The sequence below is a fragment of the Coenobita brevimanus genome, chromosome 88, assembly GCF_032717465.1.
Source record: "Coenobita brevimanus isolate Jiangsu-jjx chromosome 88, ASM3271746v2, whole genome shotgun sequence".
NCBI classification, from domain to species: domain Eukaryota; kingdom Metazoa; phylum Arthropoda; class Malacostraca; order Decapoda; family Coenobitidae; genus Coenobita; species Coenobita brevimanus.
Window position 1 is genome coordinate 25,050,940 of NC_137041.1, and position 24,570 is coordinate 25,075,509.

At 40.7% G+C, this 24,570-nt stretch overlaps 1 protein-coding gene across 1 annotated transcript in view; it reads right to left on the bottom strand.

Annotated features, from left to right (window-relative positions):
• LOC145411239 (zwei Ig domain protein zig-8-like) overlaps nt 1–24,570 on the bottom strand; it is a 76,910-nt gene that overhangs the window by 16,532 nt on the left and 35,808 nt on the right. Inside the window, exons 2-4 of the mRNA XM_080281306.1 lie at nt 20,772–20,962; nt 19,608–19,818; nt 19–146 (exon numbers count right to left, since the gene is read on the bottom strand). Of these exons, the coding sequence (XP_080137432.1) occupies nt 19–146; nt 19,608–19,818; nt 20,772–20,962 (530 nt within the window). The remainder of the gene's footprint in view (nt 1–18; nt 147–19,607; nt 19,819–20,771; nt 20,963–24,570) is intronic.

Sequence of the window (24,570 nt, forward strand, 5' to 3'; positions counted from 1 at the left end):
TCCTCTGCCCCCGCCTACCTTGTCGCGGTGGTACCACAGGATGAACTCAGGCGGGGTGGGACTAAAGTGGACCAGGCAGGTGAGGTTCAGGGTGCTGCCTCGGTCCAGGAACACTGTCCCATCGCCCACCATCTCCGCCCTCGGCACTGTGGGCGGAACACAAGCAAAGACGGCTGAGTTTTGAGAGGATAAATTACATTAGGAAAAGAAGATGATGCAGAACAGACAATGCAAATATTGTAAGAGGACATTTATATGACTCTCTCTCTCTCTCTCTCTCTCTCTCTCTCTGAATTGAAAACTTTTGGTTGCATTCTCTCTCTCTCTCTCTCTCTCTCTCTCTCTCTCTCTCTCTCTCTCTCTCTCTCTCTCTCTCTCTCTCTCTCTCCCCCTGAATTAAAAAACTTTTGGTTGCATTCTCCCTCTCTCTCTCTCTCTCTCTCTCTCTGAATTGAAAACTTTTGGTTGCATTTTCTTTCTTTCTCTCTCTCTCTCTCTCTCTCTCTCTCTCTCTCTCTCTCTCTCTCAAACCCCGTCCCCTGTTAGCTCCATTTCCCACGCAATCACTGTATGTCGTCTTATTCTGTTCACCAGCTCGTTTCCCCTAATCACTTCAATAAATCCGTTCTATTCACCTCCTTGCCTCTTCCTTTAACTCTATATGCCACTTCACACACTGCACATATTTGTTTTATGAATCACCATACACACTTCTTACACATTCTCATCTGCTTCAGTTTGTCAACCCATTCGATCCTCCACTTGTCCCCTGCCCTCTTCTTTTCCCTCCTCCTGTATCTTTTCTACTCTACCTGCAACACCTGCTTCCTTCTGTCATCCTCTACCTCTGACAGCCCATCACTGCTGAACATGGTCAGACAGACCATGCTGAAATCATTTATAACTCGGTATAAGGAGTAATGTCACCTGTTCATCTGTACACAAATTATCTGATCAATGCTTTACGGTCCATCATCACTCTTTACTTCACTATTATCCACACTGAACCAGACTGGGATGTTTGGATCTGAATGGAAATACGCCATAATTACGTGCCGGCCAGGCTTCTTTGGACCTGCAGTGGCGAGGGTAAGTCAAGCTCCACACAGGTGAGGATGCTTTATGGTGCCGTGTTATTTCACCCTCTACTACATTTCTTGCAGTCTTCGTGTAAACTTGAACATAATATTGTACCTAAAGAAAACATTTAAAATAGTTAACCAGCTCCCGACATAGTGCCCCATAACACACCCTCTGTTCCACAGATTCCACACACATCCACCACTCGTACCCTTCACAAGCACTTCATTCCACCATCACCAACACCACCCACAGTACTGGATCAGTGCACTCCATCGCCACTACCACCACCACCACGTGACAAATGCCTCAGAGTCTATGTTACTGCACTATAATTCAGAACAATGCTTTGTGGACCGTCCTGTGCTCTTGCCACCCAATTATGTGTTGGACCCGGGTGGATTAGCGTAGAAGTTACGAAATGCCACTGGGCCGTATTTTGCTACTAACTGCAGTCTTGTTTCGTAACTAATGTCAGTCGATTTTTAAAAGTCTGAAAGTAAGTCACAGGAGACTAAGCATGTTAATACTGTCATTATTAAAATGCTCATGGTGAGGATGCGTCTTGTATTCCTTTCCAGACTTACTCCAGTCGATTATATTCAGCTAAGAATTGGTCATTGCAGCCTGGGAGAATATATGTTAAAAAAAAACAGCGGTCAACTGCTTCCTAATAGTAATTTGTGTCGATGATACAAATAAAGGGAATATTATATGTTCTTGACACTGGTCTACCTTCACCGTCTAGTAAGTATTTCACACACACACACACACACACACACACACACACACACACACAAAATAATAATAAAAATAAAACAGTCTGACTTTAAGTAAAATAATATGCTAAAATTGTTGTGACTACGACAAACTGTTTTGTGAAAGCAGGTGTGTCCAGCATTCATGATAATGACCATTTTTATTTTTTTGCACAATCACTTTTATGTCATTGTGCATCCTTGTGTGCAGTTATATTTTAACTCAGGCAGAGCCTACGTCTCTCTTGAGTCAGATTCACATAGAAATTTTGGATCAACTGCCTGTCCAAACTCTGATTAGGTTTTGCAGAAAGGACAAGTAGAATTTCTGAGCTGGAATATAATATCGAAGTTTTTGTATTAACACACACACACACACACACACACACACACACACACACATAAAGATATATATATACCGGTATATACTGTATATATATATATATATATATATATATATATATATATATATATATATATATATATATATATATATATATATATATATATATATATAAGGGTGGTTTTAAAAAAATGAAAGTTTGAAAGTTGAGTTTCCCAACCTCTCATTTTGTTCTAATGGACACTTGATGTAACATGGGAAATATAAATTTACTTACGGGTCGCGCAGTAGGGTTAAAGCTTCAGCATTTCCTAAATGTCTGATGAAATATCAATATAACTTCTGAACCATGCATTTTGAGGTCCTGGATCACATAAGAAGAATTGTGAAGGAGCTCTTAATGTTTCCTGTGGTAAAGTTTGGTTTGTTTCCGACTTAAGGGAAGCGCAGAGGATTGTTTCAGCTAGTGGAGTTTTCACTTAACCGGCCGCCAGGGGGGAGAGGGGATAGGGAACGTTTGCCAGGCCTACCTCTGCAACTACTGTACTTGATTAAACATGATTAGTTTCTTTTTTACGGCTCCCATGATACTGTCATGCCTCTGTGTGAATCACTCTACGACAACTCAATTCAAATAAAATCTATTGAATATGTAAATAGGCTCGGTTTATGTAAGGGACATCTTCTCTGAATTAGGAAATCGTAACTGATGTTTAGCAACAACTTGCACAAGGAATTATAGTTGTAGCTCGTTGTGGATGATCTTGCCACTGTACTCCTTGACAACAGATACAGCCCGCTCTGCATTGTCATTCGTCACACGAATTCCTGCAGTGATCCGTTCCATAACATAATCCTCAGTGCCGGGCCAGGACTCTGGATCTTCTTCGAGGAATGATTTCCTGATCCGCATCTTATCTACGAATTTGCGGGACACTTGAGTTGCGAGATCTCCAGGAGTAACTTTTCCCTGTGGAGCTGCAATGCGTTTGGGAGGGTCATTGCTGCCTTGTTTGGTCTTCATGCCTGTGATGATCCTATGCTTTTATTCAACAGATAACTCAAGATCGAAAAGTGTTAGAGGGAAAAGCTCTTCAGAAAGGTACCAAAGATTAGCCCGCAGTTTCCCTCCACAGCTTCTCCGATGATCTTTTATGAGTACACACAAACCTTTTGAAGAAGGTGGAGGTCCTCACGGGAACATGCCACGCCATGCGGCATAGTACACCATGCCCTCATGTAGACCCTGACACTGAAAAGAGCCTACTCGCTCAAGGCTTCCTTCTCCTTCTTGCTGAGCTTGAACTGGCTATGAAAGAGCAAGACATTCATGGAACAGTTGACTTTCGACATCCATCAGGCATGATGCATGGAACCTAGTGTTTCAAAGCTGATTTTCTTCCCCTCAGTGTCTCAGATGCCAAGAAACATAAAGCTGATTTTCTTCCCCTCAGTGTCTCAGATGCCAAGAAACAGGAAGGTGAGTTCCAAAAACTCCCTGTAATCGTCCCAACTGTTCCCTTCTTGAGCATGCCAAGATCAAAGTCTACCAACTTCTCCCTTTCTTCCACTGGAATGTTTTCACTACCAGCAGGTTCATATTTGGCATGATAACGTGTGACCAAAAATTAAGGAGCCGCTTGAACTGCGTAACTTCAGCGCTGGAAATGGCAAATGAATTATGCTCGAAAGGTGGCTCCATATATCAGTTCCATGATGTGGTGCCTACATGAAAAGTAAAACAAGTCATTTTTGCGTTTCTGCTCAAGGAGCACACATGCCCCAGTTTGACCGTCTCTGCAAGGATGTATGGAGCATTGTGATCACTGACATTCGTTCTGTAAAGAGCAGCAGCAACACCAAAGCCCATGACTAACTTCAATATGCACAGTCATTTGGGAGGCAATATGCTTGTACTGGGCTCACCATCGTCAGCACTCTCAGCTTTGCTAATGTATTCATTACTGAGGGAAGAGGACTCCAGTTGGCTGTAGTGGTCGCCAAAGTTGTCTGATAAGTGATGCATTCTCTGTACTTTTCAAACTTTAATCTCCTCTACATGACAGCCAGCTTCCTTTGAACCAAAACAAGGTCGATGCCTGCCATGGACCCTCTCCATCCTGGTTCATACTGGGCATTGAGGAATTCCTTGTCCTCGGAAATGCTCATGGGCGAATGACTTTCATGGGCGATGTCTTACTGATTCTTCACCAACACTGTAAAGACCTATTCATTTTTCAGCTGTTGTCTGCCATGTCTCTTGGAACTCTTCTTTAGGTTTTTCCACTTTGTGCAGAACTTCTTCAACTTCTCCAATGAATGGTCTATCCTCTTCGTGGGGATACAGGGATGTTCATAAACTTTTTTGGCTTGAATAGCGACTTGCTGGACAGTTTCTGCCATAGGCATCTCTTGGTTCAGGTGGACATGGACGAAAGTAGGGAGAAAAATCTCCACTTGAGGGCAGTTTAGCACTAAGCAGCTGATCCTGCCAGCTTTCCACCACATACGGAGGCTTCCGCTTCTTCTGTTTTAATGAACGGTTCATGATAATAATTCATTTACTGCAAGACTTGAGAAAAAATTATTAGGTATAATCACCTATATGCAGTGTAACAACACAGATCCCATACCCATTAGGTCAGTGTGTCTGGCCAGTCAAGGATTCTCTGCTTGAACACTCCTGACATGTACATACACAGCCAGGACACAAAATTGGTTCCAACAAGACTGCATAGATGTTCTGCGGCTTCTCCGGGCACCATGCTGATTCACCATGACTCATGAGCTTGAGCGACTGAAGTTTTTACAGGCAAAGTGTTTATACTATGCTAATGATCAATACACTTGGGGTAATTATGGTGATGCAATGAATGTTGCAGGACAAATTAAAGAGTGACATGTAATATCCAATGAAAGCTTTAAAAAGAAACAAGTCACACTATATTATTTAAAGCAGTTGTAGAATTAGGCTAGGCTGGTGTTCACCACTCCCCTCCCACCTGGCAGCCTGAATGTGAAAACCTCAATAGTTGATGCCATCCACAGCACTTCCCTTAGGTCAAAAACACACCAAAATTTACCACAGTAAACATTAAGAGTTCCTTCGCAATATTGCTTATGATTGTGATCCAATATCCCAAAATGCATGGTTTAGAAGTTATATTAAAATTTCATCAAAAATTTAGGAAATGCTGAAATATTAGCCATATTGCGTGACCCTTACAATAAATTTTTATTTTGATAAAAAATTGTCAGGTTACATTGTGTCAATTAGAACAAATTGAGGCCATCTGGGGTATAACCCCCTAAGTGTCAAAATGAAAATGGAGAAAATCGCAGTTAAAGTTTTACCTTTTCAAAATGGCATAGAGTCTGAAGTAATTGTGATATTTCTTTTTTTTCAGTTATACCTATAAACACCCACTTTCACAATATGATAGTTTCGATGTGAAAAGAATGTAAACACAAGACTGAGGAAGAAAAGTGGAAAAGTAGTGATAAGTGTTCTGACTGGTGGAAAAAGCGTCTCTAATCCACTCCCATTGGCTGCTGAACACTACACGGTATGGCGCGGGGAGAGTCACTGGTGACCGACACCAACATCATGCTGGTGGAGTTAGTGCTTTGTACCAACAAACTCTCCATGCAGGCTGGCCGTCCGAATTAAGGACGACAAAAACCAATGTTTTCATAGTAATTTCACCCCTACTGATATTTGGCTTTCCAACCTCCAGCATAGCTCCTGCCAGAGGAACGCTGGGGCATAAAAGTGGTATACTAAATCAAACTCAACTCCTACTGGCTGGCATTAACGCTGGTGTGGACCGACAACAAGGAGGACGGTACCCTGTTAATAATAGGAGTATAGCCCTTACTGATGATTTTATTTCCACCTTCCAACCGGTCCTACAGATAGAGCTACCTTGGGGCAATACAGTAATATGCTTAACTCAGTTTTGGCGTGGCTGGTGCTTAGGGAGTTGTACCCCAGTATGACTCAAATGAGGGGTTGGGAAACAAATTTCGCACAATCATTTCCTAAGAACCACCCTAATATTATATATATATATATATATATATATATATATATATATATATATATATATATATATATATATCATCAGCCGTTTGAGTCTTCACTGCAAGACCACCCTATCTCTACCGAAGTGGGGACGATACAGCCAATGTATCTCTACCAAGTGGCTTAGGCTGTCTGGTAGAGATTGTATGTAGGGTGAGAAGTGCTTGTAAGTGTAAATGCAGTGCTGGAGTGGATTTGGCCCACGCAAGCCGATTGGGAGCAAGCATACTTTATAGTATTCGATACTGGTTCAACCACAGCACCCCTTATGTCCGCCAACCAGTACGTGGCCCCTGGCGGGGCGCGAACCCTCGTTCATCAGTGTACGAAAACGCACACTTTACCACTGTATCACAGAGGTTTCATATATATATATATATATATATTTACATATTATATATTATATATATATATACATATATAGATAGATAGATATAGATATTGTGATAAATGGGTGAATAAGAGATTTGGTGATACTAGAGGTAGACTAAGATAATGCTGATTTCATGTGTGCGATCTCTCGGGGAGAATGAGTGGAGATTGTCAGGCGTGGAAGGATTGAACTTCCTGGTGAACCTCTTGAGTGTGTGGAATAGTTTTGTTATTTAGGAGACATGTTATGTGTTGGAGCTGGGGCTGGATCAAGCTCTGTGGCTAGAGTGAGGAGTGGTTAGAAGATCAGGGAGCTGTTGCCTCTCCTGAGAGTACTCTCCCTACATAATAAAGGATCTTTGCATGCAGCATGCGTTAGGAGTGCAGTGCTGTATGATGGTGATGCCTGGACAATAAAGGAAGGGGATATATATATATATATATATATATATATATATATATATATATATATATATACAGTGGAGTCTCTTTTATCCGAAATTCTTTTAACCGTAATATGCCATTAACCGTAAGTTTTACTAAAACGTTCTCATTTCGATTAACCGCAAAAATCTTAAATCTGTCTGAAAATTCAAACACGGCGGGCTTGTTTCGCGCCACTAGCGTTAGTTTACAGTTGCTCCGCTAGTCACTAGAGCGAGCGTTGGTTAAGCCAGCCCCCATCCACCAACTCGGAATATTTGGATAATGTGGGGGATGATGTGGGAATGATTGAATAAGGAAACAGAAAATATGGAAAAAACAATTAGCCTAGTTTAAGACTTTATTTGTTCGATTTGCTTACAGTGAATTACGTAATTGTTTTGGTGAAGGTTTATTTAAGTTTATTTGAGTGAAGATTTATTTAAGCTGACAGTTTCTATTACAGTTACAAAGGTGCAGTTACATGCGTAGTTACTATAGTGTATTAAGTGTTTTGGTGATGGTTGAGTGGCTTTTGGGGTGCTGGTGCTGGTGGTGGGTTAGACGTCACCAGAAATGTGTGATGGGTGCGTACAATACTGTTCCCTTGTATCCTACATATTATTACAGTATCCTTTATCCGAAAAATTCGACTAAATGAAACTTTGAAAGTCCCAAGGTTTTCGGATAAAAGAGACTCCACTGTATATATATATATATATATATATATATATATATATATATATATATATATATATATATATATATATATATATATATACATACATATATATATTCTTTTTTTTTTCAGAAAATGAACAGAAGGCAAAACATATGAATAACAAAATTATCCCTACACGTGATTACAGATAGTACCCTCCATTCATAAAAAGTCTGTAACAGTTTGACTTGAACAGCCGCAGGTTGAAATTTGGGGGGAAACTATTCTGGGTAAGCGAGTTCTAAAGAGATGCAGTTCGGGGAACAAAAGATTTCTGATAGGCAAAAGTTCTGCAACATGGCAGGATGAGAGTCCAGTCGTGAGTGCTACCAGATGCCCGTGTAATGTGGGGGAAGGCGTGGAGAGGTGGCACAATGGATGCAACTTCGTGTGAGTGTTTGCCATAAAAGTATCTGTAAAATAATGCAAGGGAGGCAACACCCCTTCGTACTTGTAGGGGAGGTAGCTCATTTGTAACAATTGGGTTATTAATAATGTTAACCGCTTTGTTCTGAATTTTGTCCAGTTTAAGTGCAACCTCTTCACATCCACATCACAAAGGTCAGCAATATTATTCCAGCTTCTATAAAAAAAAAATACAAGTTTCTTTGAGGCAGTTTTAGCAAGTGATCTAACATCAGAGGTACAGGTGCGGGCATTATTAAGGGAAACACCGAGACTTTCAATACATTTAGAAATCTCAATATTTGTAACACTGAAGGTAATACACGAATCGGGCAATATCGGGCAATATTAAATTGTATATCTTTGACAGACTAAATGGAGAAGTGAGTGTGTGAGAGAGTGGGAATATGGATGGGGTGTGTGCGTGGGCGTAGGTAAGGATGAGACGGCAAAAGAGGGTGGATGTATTGTTGTGTGCAAGAGATGGAAGGAGAATATATGAGAGTGTGGATCAGTTGGTTCAACGACTGTGTGGGTAAGATTGAATGCAGGAATACAAACATGGGCGATTCTGTGTGTGTATGTGCCAATGCATGATCTTGTAAGCAGAATGAAAGAAGAGTTCTGGGCAAATGTAGAAGCATGCATGGAAAAGTTTGAGAGGAACTAGTGTGTTTTTGACTGGAGATATGAATGGAAAAATAGAAAATGTGAAGGTGGATGGGGTAGTTGGTGAACGGGGTAGCCTGCAGAAGTGAATGAGAATGGCAGTGCTCTACGGAACATTTCTACGGGAAGAAGGTTGGTGACAGCCACTACCCTCTTTAGGCACACAGTAATCCAGTGGTATACATGGCGAGTGATGGGAAGGTTGTGTGGTGAAATGAATGAACGGATAGTAATGACTGATTACACGCGCCAATGAGAGAATGAGACAGTATGGAGTGGATGCAAGTGGATACAGAGGTTGGGGACCACCACTTGAGGGTGGTGAAAGTCAAGGTACAAATGCTCTGAATGAACAGAAGGGAAGGACAGGAGGAAGTCGTTGATGCAGGGAGGGCAGAAAGGTTGCAAGAGGATGGGAAAAAGGCAGAATATAAGAGAGAATTGGAGGAGCAATTCCGTTAATACTGTATGATTTGGAGCAGATGTGGGAGGCGGAAGGTGTGTGCAAGATTTTCACAGAAGAATTTTGTGCAGCATATGAGGTGGTGTGTGAGGTGAAGATAAGACTAATGGGAGTGCAGAGAACAGCATGGTGGAATGAAGAGGCAAGATATACATTTGCGCAAAAGAAGAAAGCATATAATGAGTGAATGGGAAGCAGTGGCATGGAGGAAGTTGAGAGATGGAAGACAGAGTTATATGTGGAGAGGAAGATAGGGTGAAAAAACTAGTAAGTGGGAGTAAGAAGAGAGTGGATGAGGAATTTGGAAGGAATTTGAGTATAAAATAGAGGGAATGTAAGAAAATGTTCTGGAAGGAGGTAAAGGGGGTTAGACAGGGTGATAAAGAAGTTAGTAGGGGAGTGAAAGATAAAAATGGTAAATTGATAAGTGGAGAAGAGAGAAAAACTGAGCAGCTGGAGAGAACACTTTAAAGAACTGTTAAGAACTTTTAAATAATAGTGAATGAAAGTAATGCAAGTGTAAGTGGCTGTGGAATTGCTGGGAGAAGGAGGGAGGTGAGAAGAGAGGAAGAAATCAGTGTGATGGAAGTAGTCGAAGCAACGCAGAAAGTCTAATTGGGGAAAGCCCCAGAAATTGATGGAGTGTGTGGTAAAATGTTGAAGCATGGGTGAGAGATATTAGAATGGATATGGAAGATGTGCAAACTGGCCTAGGAGGAAAAGTTCTGGAGAACTGGAAATCAGGTATAATTATTCCCCTGTACAAAGGAAAAGAAGAAAAAGAAGTGTGTCATAATCACTGGGGCATTTGTCTTCCTAGTGAAATAGGAAAAGTATATGGTAGGATTCTTACTGATAGAGTTAAGGAATTAAGAGATGAATTAGTTGAAGAATAACAGGGAGGTTGTAAGAAGGGTACAATTTGTGTAGATCATATATTCATCCTTCGGTCTTCACTGAAAATTTTCTAGAGAAAGGAAAGAATTTGTATGTGGTCTTCATGGATTTGGAGAAAGCATATGACAGAATATATAGAGTAATTGGGAAGCTGTTGAATGCTGTGAAGATTATGTATGAAGGTGCTACTGCTTCAGTGTATGTGGATGATGAACTGAGTGATTTTTTCTATCTGAACGTTGGATTGAAACAGAAATGTGTCATGTCTCCATAGCTGTTCAATCTGTATATGGATGGGGTTATAAAAGAGATACAAGGTAGGCCAATGGATGTTGGAGTGGCCCATATGGGAGAGGGCATCATTTGGAAACTTCCTGTACTCATGTTTGCAGATGACTTTGTACTGTTAAGTGAAGATGAAGGGGAACTGCAAGGCTTGGTGAATGAGTCTGGGAGAGTGGGTAAGAAATAGAATGTAAATGTGAAAGTTAGGAGGTAAAAAGTAGTGGTCTTAGAGGGAAATGACGTCAATGAATGTACAGTAAGTTTGAATGATGAGGAAATGGAAAATGCGAGTGTACTTTAGTACTTTGCTAGTGTGAAGACTAAAAATGGAAGTTTGGAACATGAAATGCTTGAAAGGGTACAAAAAGGGAAGAAAAGTTGCCAGTTCTTTAGAAGCATCGAGCATGGATGTAAAAAAAAAAAAAAAATCGTTGCATGACAGTGTTGTGACACCAACTCTAACGTATGGGCGCGTAGTTTCGACCTTGATGGAAGGACACAGGTCAAGAAAGAGGGCAGTGGAAATGAGTTGTTTGAGAGGAGCATGTGGAGTTACATGGAGAGACAGACTGAGAAATGAGGAAATATAGAAGCATTCTGGTGTGGATGTGGATGTTGATGTGATAGATAGCGTTAAGAATAATGCACTGCGGTATTTTGGCCAGGTGGAGAGGATGGAGAGTGAGACTAATGAGGATAGTGTATGTGAGTGAGGTTTGGGGGAGAGAGGGAGGGGGAGGCTGAGGATGAGATGGAGGGATGGAGTGGAGAGGTATATGAGAGAGGGTTGTGTTCACTGGGGAGAGGGCAGTAAGCTGCAGGGGACAGGGCGACATGGAGCCGATTTGTTTGTGGCCAGCCCTTATGGGATTAAGGCATCTGATGATGGATAGACAGACAGATAGTATTTAAATGGTTTTCCTAGCATTAGATGTGACTGTTATTTTGTCTCCATTCAGTCATTTATGGTGATTGCTGTACTGAGTTGTGAGCTTGAGATATTAAACTTTGTTAATGGGTATTGAAGTGTTAATGAACTGTGAAATGTTGAGGCATCTGCTATATGAATGAATGGGATTATGGGTGACAGATAAGAGATCATTAATATGAACTAGGAATACAGTTGGAGCCAGGACTTATCCTTGTGGCACACGGGCAATAATCGTGTGGAAATTGCAATATACATAGTCTACTTTTACTGTTAATTTTCTGTCGCTGAGAAATGTGGGAATCAGTGAAACAAAAGATGAAGACCATTGCAAGAGAGTTTGGAATAGCAGGGAATGGTGCCATACTCTGTCAAAAGCTGTAGAAATACCAAGGACCACTGCCTGGGTTTCTCCATGTTGGTTAATTGACTGATGGATGGTATGAGTCCGAGAACTGAGTAAATCAACAGTGGATCTTTTATGGCGAAAACCATACTGTCTGACACTAAGTAAGTTGTTGGATTCAGGATGTTTAACAATGTGCTTATTTATTACAATCTCAAATACTTCACCAAGAGAAGATGTGACAGAGACTGGTCTGTAATTAGAGGGGTAAGAGGAACTTCCTTTCTTAATTGGGTGGATACTGGCTTCTTTCAAGAATTAGGGAATGAAGTACGCTTCCATAGTCTGAATAATTTAGGTAGAATACAAGCAAGTTATGCGGAACACTTTTTCAGAACAGCTGAAGAAATTCCATCTGCACCTGGAGCTTTGTCCGTTGGTAAATGGCCTAGAATGGAGTTTATATATCTAGTCTGTATCTTCAGTGGAGTAATTTCGGGAATGTCAGGTTCTAGTACAGGGATGTTCTGACTTCATCTAAGTTAGAATTTCTGGCAAACGTTCTAGCAAGGATGTTTGCTTTTCCACGTAGGTCATTTATAATGTTACCATCTGAAGCCTTTAGTGGGGGAATGGGTGATGACTTGTTAAGTGAGGAGTAGACTGTTGCACCAGTCGAACAGGGCAGTACTCCCGAGGTGGATGGCAAGCTGGTGATAGGGAGAGCTGGAGCTCCCGTTTCACCAGCCCTCAGGACTTGATCCTGACCATCTCCCTTTGCTGAACATTTTCAGTGCATTCATTTACACAGAGAGTAGACCAGCATGCTCTCATAATACCTCTACCTTGAACTGTCTACATTACACTACATGCACATAATATCACACCTTCTATTCACTCTCTTTAGTAATGGTAGCTGCAATGTTACACTCAAACGAGGTGGTACCTCGGATTGCAACCACCGACAGGGTAGGGTTGGCGGCACAGAGTCCTCCCAGTCGCAATCAAGCGACTGTGCCGGCAGCGACTGTTGCAATTTCCGGTAATGCTCGTCAGCGAAGAAGTGAAAGTGCTGCCTTATTCTTCACCAACATCCGCGGCCTTACCACAAATTTAAACTCAGTTCATTTTTTCCTTCAGTCCTTATCCCCATTGGCCCTTTTCCTCACAGAACCACAAATCTCACCCTCAACTAATATATCCCCATTTTGTTTTCCTGGTTACCATCTCCTTACAAACTTCCGTAACAAGGGTGGCACCTGTTGTTATATCAAGTCCCAATATGCAGTTGACACTATTTTAAACTTCACTTCATCCAGTTTTGATTACTCACTATATAAACTATATTACCAAATATATTTGTGTAGATTATCGCTCCCCCAGTGCTTCTTCGGAACCCGGTGTATTTGATTCCATATCCACGCAGTTGAGTAACCTTAACCTTGCCCTTAGCATCGAAATTACCATTTTGGGTGATTTTAACACACATAATGGTGAATGGTTATTGCATTCTGCCAGGACTGACAACGCTGGTCTAGAGTGTGAGCTGTTTGCAGAATCGTTTAATCTCACGCAACTGGTAAAGCAACCAACCAGAATACCTGATAATCCTGACCATAATGTCCATTTCTTGGATTTATTCTTGACAAATAATCCAGATCAATACAGGATAGAAGTACTGTCACCACTTGGATCCTCTGACCACAATCTCATCAAAGCCTCATTTTAACCCCCCCACACCTCCCCATTCTGAACCTGTCAGGGTGACCCGATGGCACTTTGATAGGGCAAACTGGTATGGATTTAGAAATTATCTTGCTGACATTCCATGGTAGTATTTCTTCTCTAGTGATCCCAATTGTACCCAGTCCCACATTTGCGACTTAGTACTAGCTGGTATGGATTTGTTCACACCAACTCAACAGTTCACTAAAAGATCGAACTCTCCAAAATGGTTTGATGGCAACTGTGCCAGAGCAACATCCCAAAAGTCATTAGCATATAACTCTTACATAAAATAAAAAACACCTGAATCATTCTCTCAATTTAAAATTGCTAGAAATCATGCAAATGCTGTATTAAATCTAGCTAATTCAAACTTTATTCAAAAGCATCAAAACTACTTAACAACCCTAATGACAATAGAATATTCTGGTCAACTCTTAATTCTTTCAATAATAACTTTAACAAGTCATTTTCCATTCCCCCACTAAAATCTTCAGATGGCAACATTACAAATGATCTGCGTGGGAAAGCGGATATTTTTGCCAGTACATTTGCCAGACTCTCTACCATAGACGATACCAGCCAGAATGTCCCAGTACTAGAACTTAACTCTCCCGAAATTGCCCCACTTAAAATACAGACAAGATACGTTATATCCATCCTAGACAAATTACCAACTAACAAAGCTCCAGGCCCAGATGGAATTCCGCCAATTGTTTTGAAAAAGTGTTCCCCTGAACTTGCCTCTGTTCTAGCTAAATTATTCATACTATGCATACGTACTTCTTTATTCCCAAATTCATGGAAGGCAGCCAATATCCACCCAATTCCGAAGAAAGGAAGTTCCTCTGACCCCTCTGATTACAGGCCAAAAACTGTCACATCTTCTCTTGGTAAGGTATTTGAAACTTTAATTAATAAGCACATTGTTAAACATCTTGAATCCAATAACTTAATTAGTGATAGACAATATGGTTTTGGCAACGAAAGATCCACCATTGCCATACTCAATCTCCTAACTCATACCATCCATCAATCAATTGATCTACATGGAGAGACTCATCCAGTAGCTCTTGATATTTCTAAAGCTTTCGACAGAGTATGGCACCATTCCCTGCTGTCCAAACTCCCTTGCTATGGACTAACGTCTTTTGTTCCTTTGATTTCTTCATATCTTAGAGACAGGAAAATAAAAGTAGATGATGTATATTCCAATTTCCACTCAGTTAATGCCGGCGTGCTGCAGGGGTCAGTTCTGGCACCAACCCTATTCTTGGTTCATATTAATGATCTCTTATCTGTCACCCACAATCCCATCCACTCATACGCAGATGACTCAACACTACATAGTTCATTCACACTCAGACACCCATTTACAAAGTCTAATATCTCTACCTCTCAACTCAGGACAGCCATCTCCATAAATCAAGACCTATCTACGATCAGTGAATGGGGACAAAACAACCTTGTCTCTTTTAATGCTAGTAAAACTAAATACATACAATTAACTATTAGACAGATATTGCCAGATTCGTACATTACCTTCAGTGCTACTAATATTCCCATCTCCAAAAGTATTGAAATTCTCAGCGTCTCACTTAATGCCCTCAGCTGGACCTCTCATGTTAGGTCACTTGCTAAAACCGCCTCAAAGAAACGGATTATTGTACAGAGTCCGTAACTTCCTCGCTGATGAGCAGTTAGCTATAATTTATAAGTCATGTGCGCTCTCAGCTTCAATATTGCTCACCCTTGTGGAATGGATGTGGAGAGGTTGCATTAAAACAACTTGACAAAATTCAGAACAAAGCTGTTAGAATTATTAACAACCCTGCCATTACAAATAAACTACCTCCCCTGCAAGTAAGAAGGAATGTTGCCTCCCCTGCATTATTTTACAGATATTTTTTTGGCAAATGTTCAGACAAAGTTGCGTCCATGGTGCCACCTCTCCATGCCTTCCCTCGTGCTACACGGGCGTCCAGTAGCGCTCATGACTGGAATGTCACTCAGCTATATTGCAGAACTTCTGCCTGTCAGAATTCTTTCATTCCCCGAACTGCATCTCTCTGGAACTCGCTTCCCCAGAGTTGTTTCCCTCTAAATTTCAACCACAGCTGTTCAAGCCTAACTGTTACAGATATTTTATGAAAGGAGGACACAAGTAATCTTGTGTATGGATTATTTTTTTTTATTCATTTGTTTTTCCTTCCTCCGTTCTGTTATTAAAAATAATATATATATATATATATATATATATATATATATATATATATATATATATATATATATATATATATCGTACATTGAGGAACGAGGGTTCGCGCCCCGCCAGGGTGATAAACTTTGGGAGCGTTCTTCTGGTCACATACAGCATTGGTGGACATCATGGGTGCTGTGGTTGAACCAGTGTAGCATACTATAAAGTATGCTTGCCCCCAGTCGGCTTGTGTGGGCCAATTACACTTGGTTCACAGACTACACACACATCCAAAGCCACTCCAACACTGCAATACACTTACAAGCACTTCTCACCCTACATACAATCTCTACCAGACAGCCTAAGCCACTTGGTAGTGATACATTGATCATATCGTCCCCGCTTCGGCTGGGATAGGCCGGTCCTGCAGTGGACACTGCATATATATATACATATATATATATATATATATATATATATATATATATATATATATATATATATATATATCATCAGATTTTGGCCGTAAGTATGATTTGTTGCTGCAGAATGGACGAGGACAACAAATCCGCTTTTGCACTCACACATGAAAGAACTGGTAACACTGAGGTCAGAAAAGTGTAGATCTGGGTTAGAACTGGAGTAAGTACACCTCATTTCACTGAGTAACCTTCTCGGCATTACGGTTTTCACTGTCACCTGTATCACGTCCGGTATTTAGAAGCGGAATACATAACGTGGTCTACAAAAGATGGTGTTCTTCCCACTGTTATTGCGCGATGTACATGAGAGGGCAATTTGCTACATAGTATGACTGATTCTGACCACACTGCAATGAAGCCTTACCACGACGTGCTGCCACTTCCAGGTGTTATTTCTGACCCAGAAATATTGCAGTTTGTTATTTACCTAAATGGGCAAGCAAGAACCTGGGTTGTAAAAAGAAGACTGATTGTAATTTTACAAGAGAAAATTAAATGTCATTCTGGCAAGTTATTTGCAGAACTGTCAGAACACATCCACATATCGACAGTACACGTTTGGTACCCTTTTCTACCGTTGGTGCACTTGGGATACTTCATTCTAGATAACACCAAAAGATATTGTTCAATGAATGAAATCCAACAGGTAAAAATCTTTAATCTGAGACGTCCCGTTGACGTTTGGGTACGTTGCAACATTTTGCATTTGTCAGTCCCGACGACATACTGGTATGTTGTGCAATTGCAAGGTCCCTAATTTGCAAAATTTTCAATTTTTGCGCGTGATTTTTCGTACATATACACGGGACACTTTCCTCTATTCCTTTACAAGATGCCAAGCAGGGACAATGCCTTACACCGCATAACCTCCCCCCCCCCATTGTCTCAGCAATTCACCTGTTACCAGTGACCTGGCCAAGAAAGACATTCAGGGCCAGAGTGAGTCCCCAATCGATGACAATGTGGAGGACAAAGTTTACATAGCATTAGAGGAAGAAACAGTCAGAAATGATGATCAGGTAATGTGGCAAAAGAAGGTCAGGAATGGTGATGAGTTAGTGAGTGAAACAATGCTTATAATTCCTATATTACTATTTGAAAACCAATATACTCTTGTACTACATATAAATTCGTACCAAATAAATAAATAAATACCATTTATGAGTGGTGTGGAATAATTATCCTCCCACAGAACTCGTTTTCTTTGCAGACAGCCTGATAGAAAACCCTGTAAGGTAAGGAGGTACTCCTACCTGTATCGAGTATTTTAAACCTCAGGTGAGCGATTTCTCTATGAATTTTCGATGTTTCTCACCAAAAGCGGAGGTTTTAGCAAAAAAAAAAAAAAATTCCATAAATGGTCGGGACTGGTTAGTGTCGGAGGTGCGAAAGTGCTCGGGACATGACGGGTTAAAAACTGCCTTAACTAAACCATTCTCTGCTAATGCTGCTGTGTTGCCAGAAACATTATGAACGGTAATACCAGACGATTCTACTCAGTCAAGAGTGTTTTTCTTGGACAACTCGATCACAGTTTGTCTGTGCTACTAGTTCAGCTGGGAGCCGTCTTCCCTACTGATTAATTGTCTCCGCCTCGTTTGGTCCCTCTTGACATCCTCTGTCTGTTCTGTTCTTTTCATATGTGACTCTATTCCATCACGCCATCTGACTCTGCCTTCTACCCCTTACGGATTCCCCCTACAGTCTATTGACTTGATTGTTTTTTATCACCCTTGATCACATGACGATACAGTAATTTACTTTCCCTTACCATGTCACCGATCATCTTCCCACGTGCGATGTTTCACACTTCCTTTCTGTTTTTTTTCTTTCTTAACGAAATAGCTAACAGACATTTAAAAATATTCATATCTGTCAGCTCTTAAAATCTTACCTCCTTTGATTCATATGCCCAGAATTTTGCCTCAGAGGCCACCAATGGTGTCTCACCTGTTTCATATAATCATCAATTTCAATTTCCTTGGCATTTTGCGAGAATATGTCATTGCTGATTTATACCCCGACCTTCATTCATTCTTTCATTTATTTCCCATTCACTTCCTCTTCCTTCCGCAATCACCGATCACAAAAATTTACTTGCTCCACCTGCCTCACCTCTTGTGCGTCACTGTCCGTTATTCGTGTTTGACCATCTCTTCCCTTTCTACTGCCTAGCAGTCCTGACTTGTATACAATGACCTTCAGCCCTCCAACCTGTAGAATGCCCCTCCAACCCAACACTATGCTGCAATATATTTTCTGCATTTACATCTAGAGTATTTCCACGTCATCATCAAATAGTAACTTCTATTTATCTCCTCCTATCAGATTAACACACTATAAATCCATTACGTCAAAGAACCAGAAAGATCTTAGGGTAGAATCTTGGTGCAAATCCTCCTGTAAATTGAAGGAATCAAGAGTCTCCCCTACCCGTGTTCACTGCCGTTACTGAAGCGCTATTCATTTCCTGTATGATTCAGTCAAATGAAAACTTAGCAGTCTGTGAAACATGAACATTCAGTAGTCCACGTATAACGTTATCAAAGCATTCTTGTTGGTGACGGTAAAACTGCTTGTGACCTCTTCATTTTCTCTGTAACACTTGTGCGAGAGAGTATGTACGGTATATATTGTTTGGAGCAGCACTCTGCTAGGGGTTTAGAGAAAAAGCTGTCCATAAGATTGAAAACTATATTTTGTCTATTCTTCCTAAGTTAATAAAATTACATTCCTCTCTATTGAATACAACGCTATAACAAAAGACTATAAATGGAACATGGTGTTAGCCAAGAAACCTTGTTATGTAAAGGATGTAGTGCCGTAGTATTGTTTTGCATCACCAATGACCGACGCGTAAAATGACGCAAATTGATGAAAATCATCTCAGTATGGTGGACGAATTTTAAAGGCAATTGCCATAATGCGCTTTACCTTCTTCCATCCATTTACCCAATCATCTATCCATCTCTCCAACCATCCTTTAATCGTCAAATTTGTAACCACTGAAACTTATTTCCCTATACCCTCATCCACCTAGCCATCCACACATCTATCCAATGTGTTATCATTCATCCCTATTCTTCTTTGTCTTCCCTCATCCACCATCCCTTCATCCCTCCATCCAACATGTTACCACTCACCTGTATTTACATTTATCATCAGTGTATTCATCCATCCATCCATGCATGCACTGAATCATCCAATCAGGCATTCATCCATTAATTCAATCATTCAACCAGCCTTCCATTCATGTCAATCATCATTTCATCCAGGATGTCATCAATCACAGACCACATTCAGCTTGCACCCACCCATCCATTTATTCAACTAATCGTCTATTCACCCATCCATCCATCAATTCACCTAATCATGCCTCCCATTCATCCACCCAGTCATTCATTCCTTCACAATATCACCACTCACCGACCACCTCCAGCTTAATACTCCTGGTGGTGACTGGCTTGGTTGAGATGGAACACTCGTAGAAGCCTGAGTCTGATGGCTGGGGCCGCCTGAGCACCAACACCCAGTCGCCCGTGGTAGGGTCCCGGTGGGCGGAGAACCTGTCGTCGGTGGTAAACGTGAAGGCGCCCACGGTCAGCATTGTCAAGTCCCGGTGCCGGATCCAAGATACCTTCCAGTGGAACATGGACACGGTAAATTCTGATCGACGCAGAATGGAGGAAAAAACGATAAAATGCAGGGTGAACCGTAGGTAGGAAATAGAATAAAATGCTGGATGCAGAGACTGACAAAAAATATATATATATATATATATATATATATATATATATATATATATATATATATATATATAGATAGATAGATAGATAGATAGATAGATAGATAGATAGATGAACAGAATAAGGATAAATTTTAGGATGCGCAAAATAAAGAGAACACGGTATCTTTGGGTGTTCACAGACTAAATGGAAACCAATAAAATTCAGGGTGAAGAGAGCTGAGAGAACACAGCATATTTAATTGTGCACAGACTGTAAAGAAATCGTTAAACTGTAATGTGAACAGAATGGAGAAAACAGTTTGATTTAGGGTGTACATAAACTTTTTTTTTTCTTTTTCACACAATACAGTATATCAAGGGCCAATTTCACATCTTAAGATTCTGTCTTGCACCTCTCCCTTGATCCCTTTAGGATGACGACTTTATCCCTTCAATCCTGCTAACACCTGAAGAATTTACTGAACAAAAACAGGATTTCAATATGAATGTGTTGACTGAAAATCTGTTCTAAAGCTTTTACAATCCCGGCTTTCACTATTCATTCACAACAAGCAGCATATGACCAGGGTCAGGTGGGTTGTCTGTGCCCCCTCATGGCGATTTACTCTCAGCAACTTGGCTACTCTAGAGTCTAGACCGATCCTCCCCCTTCTTCTCTGGATACATCCAGCACAGCCCATTGTTACACATGCAGTTATTTATTATTATGTAGCTATTTTGCCCTTAGCTATCTGTCATTATGATGAAATGACGGATTACTTTAACTGTTCCAGCGAACCCTGCTAGCGATACTAGGCTGTGAAAGTCTACGTGCTGCCGAAAAAGAACTTGGATCTACTCACGGATTTCGACCCAAGATTCCGAGCCTTGCAGGGGAGGTGAGCCGGTGACCCCACTGCAGCGGTTATCTGTTCAGGGGAGTCGTCGGCGAAGTGTGGGCCTTTGGGAGGATTCAGGAGGGCCCAGTCAGGGACACCCACTGCATGACCACCCAAGGTATTGGACTGCAACACACTGTCCACCATCTGTACATCTGACGAAGCAAAGATGCATCTGTATTGCACATATCAGTTAGAAAATATCAACCACCTGATTGTCTTTCTCACCAATCGAAGTGGTGTCTTATGATAAAAAATCAAGGAACTGAAGTGTAGAAAAGAGGGAGAGCCATCAACAGAATGTTGGGAAACATACAGCAAAACTGTCACATACGTTTACTCGTATGTACTGTATAATTATATCCCAGAATAAAAATATCTTACTCTATCCATAATCTGGAAATAATTGTTTCATAGAAGAAAAATCAATACACATATCTGTGATTCCCTGATTTCGTGCCACGTTTTCATAATACGCGCAAATCATTACTTTAAATCCAACTGGGAAGAAATATCTAGGGGCTGTACTTGCTTTTTGATCATAATCAGTTAAAATTTATTACTGATCTGGAATTTAATTGTTAGAAGAACCCCAAAGTCAGGAAATGAAAAGTGACAAAAATTGTCGCAGTAAATAAAATTATATATGTAATATGTATACTCGTAATAAAGAAATGCAGTGTAGTAAGTCGGTAAGACACACAGTAACACGGAAATGGAAGGGGGATGAAAACATTGCACTTATTCTCGTTTCGGAAGCATGGCTGAGGTAAGTTTGATATGATTCGGGACGACACTCTCTGGGTGCTGCTCATCCTTTATGAGAGATTAACAACAAAATTATAAAATATGTAGGTAGATGAGGCTGAAGGATGAGATTCCATTATTACTTTTGCACTCATCCAGCACTAACAAGGTATATGGGCCTGAAGGGGTCCTCCCTGTTTTTCTCAAGAACTGTGCTTCTGTTCTTAAACCGTGCCTACGCAATTTTTTCGCCTTTGTCGACTGGTATCATTCACTCTTGCTGGAAGTTTGCTGTCATTCAGCCTGTCTCAAAGAGGGGTGACCATTCCCAGCCCTTTGACTTTCTCCCAATTGCTTTAACATCCTGTATTTCTAAAGTTTTAAAATCTGTTCTTAAAAAAAAAAAAAAAAAAAATCTATTACATCCTTTTATCCGATTGTCAGTGTGGCTAGGGACGTTCCACTGGTGAACTTCTCACCTTCCTTTCAGACTCCCACTCATTCCTCTTTAGGGAATTTGGCGAAAGCTTTGCCATCACACATGACATCTCAAATGCTTTCGATCGAGTCTGGCCTAAATCTTTAATATCTAAACTGCGCTCTTACGGTTTCTGTCCTCCTGTCTGTGCTTCATCTCTAGTTTACTTTATGTTCGTTCTGTAACTGCTATTGTAGATGGCCTCCGTTCTGTTCCTAGAGCTATCAATAGCAGTGTTCCTTAGGACTCTGTCCTGTCAATAACTCCCTTTCTTCTATTCATCAATGTCCTTTTAAACTGTATGTCTAAGCCTATCCACTCGAACGCCGATGACTGCACCCTTTACCTTTCCATTCGTTTCTCGCAAATTCAATCGCAGCAGTTACTTCAACAAACAAGGAATGAGGCAATGGCACCATTAGTGTCTGATGTGGCTCATATCCCAGATTGGGGTAAAAGCTATCTTGTTGTTTTTAATGCATCAAAAACTCAGATCTTACATCTTTCGACCCATCAAAATCTTCTGCAGGAATATAATTTAATTTGTAACAATATCATCTAACTCAATCCTGCACCAACAATGAATATACAGTACTTGGGGTCTCATTCTCTCGGGATTTATCTCTGAATTATCATATTACCTCTCTGGTAAAATCTGCTTCCAAGAGATTAGGTGTGCTAAGCCGACTCCATGTCTTCTTTACCCCTGCATGGTTGTTGACTTTGTTAGGGGGTTTTATTCTCCTCGATGTGGATTTCAACTCTTATGTGTGGGGAGGGTCCCCACATACAGCTTTTCTCACCAAGGTGGAGTCAAAGGATTTTCGTCTCATTAACTCATCTTACTGGTTTCCTTCAATATCTGTCTCTTCGCTGCACTGCTGCATCTTTACCTCTTTTCTACTGTTGCTTCAACGGTCGCTGCTCCTCTGAACTGTCTGCTTCCCTCCCTCCACCACCACCCGTCTAGTAACAAACTCTCATCCCTTTCAAGCATTCCTCTCTTATGCAAGAGTTCTCCTTTACTCTGAAACTGTCTTCCTCTTTCTGTATTTCCTACTGCCTATGATCAGTGACTTAAACGCAATGTGCCCAGGCATCTCGATATGATCGAATCTTGAATTTGGCTCTCTCTCTTATTTGGTCATTAGTTTTTCTTGTACGCAACACTCTTGCAGGCAACTGGCCTTTGTTTTCTCCATCCTTGAATGAAATAAAACTCTCACTGGCTTCAGTATTCACAAAGTGTACGAAGCTGATAATGTACCTCCTGTTTTTCTCTAAAACTGTGCTTCTGAGCTGACAGTCTCCCGAGGTAAAATGTTATGTCCTTGTCAAGTTACACCATTTTACTTGCTGAAAGTTATCTTTAATAAAGCAACGTCTTAACTAACTGCCCAATTGTTTTGATATCTGTGTATGTAAGGTCTTTGAATCTGCCATTTACAGGAGCACTTTGAAGCATCTTTCCCGGTACAGCCTTCAATCCGAAAATCAGTATGGGTTCTGACAGGGGTGCACCACCAGCACTTCATTCCACCTTCATTTCCTCCCCTCTTTGCCATCCCCTTCCAGGACTTGGCTCCTGTCTTGTCACAGAATCTCTTCTGTCTCATCACTAATGATTTGCACTACACATCTAGCCCTATCCACTCATTTGCTGATGACTCCACCCTTCACATTTCCACCCACTTCTCTCTGCAGCAATCACAGGAGTGCCTTTGGCAATTACGGGTGAGGCTATGGCACAGCTAACTGTTTACCTGGTTATTATTTTTGCTTCGGGTAATAGAAATCTTGATGATTTTACCACACAGCTGGTTGGATGACTTTATATCGGAGTTGTTTCTAAACTCTCAGGGTTTGAGCCAAATTTTGGCTAACACAAGCACTAAGAATATACTTACTGTGTGTCTTTCTGTCCTTAGACATGGACAGATTGGTATAAATGGATGTCATCAAAAGTAAAAGTACTGAATTTTTACATGGAAATCTCAAAAATTAGATTCTTCTTTCCAAATTAGATGCAACAACAGAGTTCACATAAGCGCCATAGTTTGGAAGACAAAGAACTTTGAACATGTAAAAGTAAAAACCTCACAGTTAAATCGATTTTTTTTAACACTATTATACCTCTCTCAGGTCTAAACCTGAACATTGCTGAAAAATGTCAGTTTTAAATACAAAATCGTAATGCACAACGCTTTTTAATGAAGAGTTAAAAGGAAGCTTAATATTTTAAGCTATACAAAATGAAGTTTGTAAAACTTACTATCATGCAGGCAGACCCAATTTTTGGTTTATATTTCTCTATGGCCTGAATTCTCCTTTGTTGTATACCACTCCATTTTCCTGTAGGAACACGAATTTAATGCTGATGGGAAGGTAGAATCAGAAGAAAACAATGCAACAAGTAGAAACGAAAAAAAAATAAAAATAGTATGGTTGCTGTAGGGCGCTGACGAAAAGAATCCATAATGCTGGCGTCTCATAAAATGTGTATAGTCAGTTTCAGTCTTTTCGGGCTATGGCCTACAT